Source organism: Sinocyclocheilus rhinocerous, unplaced genomic scaffold, assembly GCF_001515625.1.
Source record: "Sinocyclocheilus rhinocerous isolate Xijiao unplaced genomic scaffold, SAMN03320098_v1.1 scaffold303, whole genome shotgun sequence".
Lineage (NCBI taxonomy): Eukaryota > Metazoa > Chordata > Actinopteri > Cypriniformes > Cyprinidae > Sinocyclocheilus > Sinocyclocheilus rhinocerous.
The window spans coordinates 839,095-845,861 of record NW_015656152.1 but is presented as its reverse complement, the minus strand read 5'-3'; the positions used below and the strand labels follow the sequence as shown (position 1 = coordinate 845,861).

The 6,767-nt window shown below is 31.7% G+C and overlaps 2 protein-coding genes across 2 annotated transcripts in view; one reads left to right on the top strand and one right to left on the bottom strand.

Annotated features, from left to right (window-relative positions):
* Positions 1 to 4,486, top strand: part of LOC107719433 (EF-hand domain-containing protein 1-like) — a 9,790-nt gene extending 5,304 nt beyond the window's left edge. The window contains exons 6-10 of the mRNA XM_016526842.1: positions 1,147 to 1,367; positions 2,860 to 3,000; positions 3,172 to 3,385; positions 3,463 to 3,615; positions 4,320 to 4,486. Of these exons, the coding sequence (XP_016382328.1) occupies positions 1,147 to 1,367; positions 2,860 to 3,000; positions 3,172 to 3,385; positions 3,463 to 3,615; positions 4,320 to 4,357 (767 nt within the window). The 3' untranslated portion in view covers positions 4,358 to 4,486. The remainder of the gene's footprint in view (positions 1 to 1,146; positions 1,368 to 2,859; positions 3,001 to 3,171; positions 3,386 to 3,462; positions 3,616 to 4,319) is intronic.
* A 988-nt stretch (positions 4,487 to 5,474) lies between these two features.
* The window catches only part of LOC107719406 (translocating chain-associated membrane protein 2-like), a 9,476-nt gene continuing 8,183 nt past the window's right edge, over positions 5,475 to 6,767 (bottom strand). Inside the window, exon 10 of the mRNA XM_016526819.1 lies at positions 5,475 to 6,197. Within this exon, the coding sequence (XP_016382305.1) occupies positions 6,121 to 6,197 (77 nt within the window). The 3' untranslated portion in view covers positions 5,475 to 6,120. The remainder of the gene's footprint in view (positions 6,198 to 6,767) is intronic.

Below are 6,767 nucleotides of genomic sequence, written 5' to 3'. Positions count from 1 at the left end.
TTCAAATCAAAATATGAGCTTCTGTTATGAAACAGGACATCGATTTCATACATGTCCACTGTAGAGGACACAGGGACTTAAAGCATGTTTATTACACATTTTGGGAGACACAACAAATGAATAGAGAAAAAATTATGTATCAATATTCCTATTAAATATTAGATATTATTATAAATCTTGCTAATTATTACTCCCATTATTGCACTTATTTGTTCATTCTATGTTGCAAATTAGATACAGTTTATAGATAAATTGTATATAATGGAAAAACTTGTTTATGGCCATTTTACACACATTTTGCATAAAGAAAAATGTTTTTTAAAAATATCTTTCATAACATAGTTGAGAATCGTCTTTATATGAAAATTGATTTGTGATTAAAACAAAAATCCCACTGTTTTTGCCTTTTCATGTCTTTTTATTTCTTAAAAAACAGGACTTTTTAAAGTCCCGATGTCTTCTACAGAGGACGTGGCATAACATATGAATAAAATATCATGTTCCAAAAATTTTATTTTTCAAATTTTTTCTTATGCTCTAAACAATGTAATGACATGACAAAATACTAAATTCACAAAACAGTTTTTTCCTGGTAGTCAGGAGGATATTTCAATAACTTAACACATTAGCATATTCAGAGTTCTCTGATTTGGTTAATGTTCAAAAATATATTGCAATTATTTTAAACTATTTGATCAAATAACATTATTTTACACTAGAAGTTACCAATATTTATGGCTTAAATTCAACAGACTATATTTATTTAATGAAATCTCAGCCTTTGTTTTGATAATGGCACTGAGCTATATCGCATTTTGTATTTTATTTTAATTAATTTTGCAGCCATAAATAAGTACATTCATAAAAATAAAAAAAATCTGTGAAAGAATATAAAATACAGTTAAAAATAAACGAATAAATTAATAAATAAAGGAGGAAAAAGTAATACAGGATTAATTGTATTTGTTTTAGCAAGTCGTTTATTCCTTTACTTATTTTCCTGTTATTATATTTATTGATTTATTTTAAATTTTCGCTGGTTTGGTCCCCCATAGACTACATTTATATTTCATTTGAGCATAACCAAAGGACATAATCAATACATTAATGCAGAATCCTCAAACTTCTCTCTTTTTCTGGACTCAGAGCCGTTCCCCAGCTGTGTTCTGGAAGTTTCTCCACAAGACGTGAAGGAGTATTTCTCTCCTGAAGACTTCAGGGTCGGTGAGGAGGTCACGCTGATGGGGAGGCGCTTCCTGCTGTATGACTGTGACGACTTCACCAGGAAATACTATGAACAGAATCACCCCGACTTCCTGCTCAAACCACTTACTGTAGACACCAGAACACAGCAAGACATCAAGAAGGTCAGAGACTTACTCTTAATTGGGCTAACATCACATCTCATCTTAGTTAAAAATGTTTTTTACAGTAGTATGCAAATGGTAAATTTTTTTTTTTTTGGTCATTTTATATGATCTATCTGCCACTTTCCACAAATAGGGTACACTTATGTTCTCTAGAAATGTTTTATGTTGTGACTCAGTTGTCTTGGACTCACACTGACATCTCACGGTGTGAATAAAGCATCACGCAAATGTTTTCAGTTAGTGATGCCATTGTAGAAATATTAGTCAAACAATAATTAGTCAAACCACTTTACAAGAGATGGTCTGAATGATTCATTAGCAAATCTGTCTGAATCAAAATTATTTTTAAAAAGTCTTACCCAGTAATCATAATATTATATTATTCACAAATTTTATTAATGTTTTTAAGTTAATTTCTAGAAAATAACAAAAAGTTATAAAAGTTACTAACAGGGTTGGAAATAATTGCAAGCCGTATAAAATAAATGTTACAATTTTAATACATTTCTAATGTTAATAAAAAAATATGATTACTTTTTTTTAAGCTAATTTCTAGAAAATAACAAAATGTTCCAAATGTTTAATCTTAATAACACATTTTTTTTTTTTGTTAATTTCTAGAAAATAACAAAATGTTCCAAATGTTACTAACAGGGTTGGAAAAATGGTAAGTTTTATATAAAGTAAATGTTACATTTTTAATAAATTTTTAATGTTAATAACAAATTTTATTATTGAATGTTTTTTAAGTTAATTTCTAGAAAATAACAAGAAGTTCCAAAAGTTACTAACAGGGTTGGAAATAATTGCAAGCCTTATAAAATAAATGTTACGATTTTAATACATTTCTAATGTTAATAAAAAAAAATATTATTTAAATTTTTTTTTTTAGTTAATTTCTAGAAAATAACAAAATGTTCCAAATGTTACTAACAGGGTTGAAAAAATGGTAAGCCTTTTATAAAATAAATTATATTTTAATACATTTTTAATGTTAATAACAGATTTTATTATTTAATGTTTTCTAAGTTAATTTCTAGAAAATAACAAAGTTCCAAAAGTTACTAACAGGGTTGGAAATAATTGCAAGCCTTATAAACTAAATGTTACACTCAATAAGCATTTCCAATGTTATAAACTACTTCAGTCTGTGTGCATTGAATTTATTTAATACACGAGTTTCACAATTTGAGTTGAATTACTGAAATAAATGAACTTTTCCACGACATTCTAATTTATTGAGATGTACCTGTAAATGTAATATTTTTAATATATTTTTAAATGTTAATAACATTTTCTCTACAACCACCTTTTTGATTTACTGAAAAAGAAGCAAAAAAGCCTATTTTGTACCATGTTTGTGAAATAAGACCCCTATATTTTCTATCCCGCCTGTTTGTGAGGTATATGATGTGTAAATGTTCCCTTCCCTTCATCTGTTCATCCAGATATTCCGTCTGTCCATGTGTTTTCTGAACCTGTCACGCAGGTGATTCCTCCGTATAACGGCTTCGGTTCGCTGGAGGACTCGTTACAGAACTGTCTGTCCCTAATTCCTGAACCGCCCAAGAAAGACGTGATCAAACTGCTGGAGAACGACAACAAAGTCCTGCGTTACATCGCACGGCTGGTGAGAGCACAGCTCATTTGGATCATTCCTGTACTGAATATTTTTATTTATTTATAAAAATGTTTGTGTATTTGTTTATATGGCTTCCACTCATGTCCAGTTCTATTCACAATGTCGGTTTATTTTGCAATGACTCTACATTCGTCCTTACAACATTCTCGTCTACCACAGGATTCCCAGAATCCCCTGGATGAGGGCCGACGCTTCATTCTGTCGTACTACCTGTCTGATGACATGATCAGTGTCTTTGAGAGATCAACACGTAATTCCGGCATCATCGGAGGAAAATTCCTTGAGAAGACTTGTGTCCCGAAACCAGGAAGCTCTGTGGAAAACCCAGAATACTTCGGGCCTGCAGACTTCTCCATTGGAGCGACTGTGGAGGGTATTGACCAGTGACATCACATCCTGGGAATCATCACTCTCCTGTTTTCTCATGCTGTTCTGTTCTTTTCTCTGCAGTGTTTGGCCATCGGTTAGTCCTGATGGATGCTGATCGCTACGTGTTGAGTTATCTGGAGTCACTGTCCCATCACATCCCTGAACACACTCTCTCTTCACTGAGACAGAAGTTTGGGGTCAGTCAAACCTCAGACCAGGAGGAACAACATGAAGGTAAAAAATGTTTGTTTGGTTGTGGCCTATGTAACCTACAATCATAAAAATAAAGGTTCTTTATTGGCTTCGATGGTTCCATGAAGAGCCTTTAACATCCATGGATTTATTTCCATTCAACAAAAGGTTCTTTAGAGTATTAAAATATTTGTCATTTTAAGATGAAAATGATTATCTCAAGTACTGTTCACAAAAGATACTTTGGGGGAATCAAAAATGGATCTTCCAAGGCATCACTAAGAATATCCATATGGCAAAATATATATTGTCAAATATATTTTTAAATATTTAAAAAAATATATTTGCTAAAATATATGTAAATACTTTTTATTCTACCAATACGTTTTTGAAAGTATATTTTAAATATATAAATATTTCAATAAATATAAAATATCCATCCATATTTGCATTTAATGTAGGCTACTGTAAGATTGGAAATGTATTTTCTTGCCCCTGAAATACATTTTAAAATATATTTTGGTATATGAAGGTTGAAAGTAAACAGTTTTTTTTTTCATTCAACTCACACCATATATTTAAAATATATTTTGGCCAGAAAAAAAAATGCAGTAAGGGTTGGGTCCTTTAAGTGCACAGCCTTTCGGTTGCATATCCAAGATCTTGTGAAAAGGAGAAATGGACTATTCATGATTATGTTTCTGTGGCTGATATTCAGTAGAAATCTTGAATATTTCTCTTCACAGGTGAGACTGATGGAGCTGCGGTCATCCTCCAGAGCTGAAATCTGCTCTATAATGCTTCCCATCGTCACAAGATACCAACACGTCATCATCAAAATACCTTTTTTCTTTCATGTTTGTTCTTTTTGATGTTGAGAATGTTCATGTATTGTGATGTTAATGTGCAATAAAGAGAGGAAAACAAGCATCTGTAAAATGAACATTTTTGAGGCTCATTTATGTATAATTTGACTGTATTTACAAACATGTCTTATTTCACCACAAAATTAGAAGAAAATAATTATCTTAACGTTAGGCTGGATTCATCTGAAGCAAAAAAAAGTAATAAAATATTAAGGTAAATTTTAAGTTTGTAAGCATGGTCCTACGTGCAAATCTGGAAACATTAACTACCCAAATACATTCCTAGGATTTTTTCTTTTGTAAAATTACAGGATTAGATGTTATCCTACATAAGGATGCCTTGTGTAATACAACAAATGAAAAACCTTGAACTGGAGAAATTTCTGAATGTGTGTATATTCATCAGATGCCCGATGCATAAAGGTCATCTAGAAGAATGTGAAGTCTTAAAAACACTTTTTTTTCTAAGATTGTTCTTGAGTATTTTTTAAAACTAAAGTAAAGAACATTTTTACAAGTTAGAAAATAAAATGGCAGTTTAAAAGAAATGTATTCCTAAAATATTTTGTGAATCCACCCCCTTATTTTTAGTATCAATATTAATTTGCATCAGAGTTATATTCCAAAAAGGATTTTTATCATTATAGGGTGGTTGTGTACACACACTGCCAACACACATTTCAGTTCAAACAACTTGTAAAAGTGCATGTAGCATCCTATGACCCCTTTAAGTAAATTTCAGTTAAGTGCAATTGCATATCCCATGGTTGTAGTTGTATTGAATTTGTTTTTGCATTACAGAAATGAATCTTATTTTACAGACAAGTTTTTTTTTGCACTGAAAAGCTCATTATCCTAATGTTAAAAAGGTAATTTGTAAATTAGTTTTAAATGTTATTTTCAGTTTACACTGATTTGATTAAAAAATGCAAAAAAAAATGCAAAAAAAAATAATTCTAATAGGCTTTTTCGTCATGCAAAACTTTTTTTTTTTTTTGATGAAACGTGACAAGGACATATTTTCATCAGAGATTCCCATCCATTATCAGTTGATATGATGAAATAAACATAAATGCTGAATTTTTTCTGCAAAGACAGAACACATTAAAAATGTCACTATTCAAAAAGGTTCAATATTTATAAAGCATCGTCATATACAATCAAATATCAAACTGCATAAACGTACAAAGCCAAACTGAGTGAGTTTGCGCTGTGTGTTCAGGGTCATTTCACTACTACAACACTTGTTCCTACCTCAAACATGATTTTCCATTGTTTCTTTGCCGGTTTTTTTTGATTGTCATGTAAATCTTTTGATCTCACAACAACACCTCAGATTTAAATCATCTCAATAAATGTCATTTCTAGGCCACCGTAGTCACCACTTTTGTACCTCAAAACATGCAGACACAGAAAAATAAAACTAACCTCAAAACAGCGCTTTAATAAAGAAAGACTGAGTGAAGTTTAGAAACATATGCAGAAGAAATAACATGAATACTGAAACTGGAAAGAGAAGTTTAGTACGTTGACCAGAGCCTGTTGAGGGTGCTGTCGTCACTCTAAGAAACGCCACATGCACTTCTCTTGATGTGGAAACGGGAAGCAGCAGGCAGATGAGCTGTTTCCTGTTCCTGTGCCCTCGATGTGTGGAGGCCATGCGCTAGAATGGGGCTGAAGTTTACGGCGCTTTGATCTTCTTGAGACGAGGGGATGTGCCGTTCTCTGCTTTAATCAGTCCATTCTCATAGTAACCAACTGCAGGACATACAACAGCTCGTGTTAGAGATGACAGACACATCACTGAACACCAAACAACATGTAACCAAAGACAAAACCAGTGTCTGTCATTCTTGAGTGTCACGTTTTGGCTCACACACACACAAAGAATATTATTGCCTAGAGGGCAGTGAAGGTTCACCTAAAAAAAAAAGTACTCTTTACAAAAGCTGTATGATTTTTTTTTTTTTTTCAGTAGACCATTCCAAACTATTTACAATACCTTTGTGTGAGGAAAACAAAATTTAATGATGAATTCATGAATGAGCATGCAGCTTCGACAAAAAAAATAAAAAAATAATTTTGTTTTGGTAAGGCCCCATAATAACTTCTCGTCTTCTGATTCATCCAAGAAAATTTCATCGTCTAGTTTCACAACTTAAAAAAATCAGTCAAAGTTTGTTTTTGGTTGTTAATTTTGTGCTTCTCAATTACTAGACTGTTCTGGAAAACTTAATTAACAAAAAGCAAAAACAGCAGTACATAGTAAAGCGCTATATAAATGCCTCATTCATTCATTATGAAAAAAAAAAAACTTTGTGTATTAGG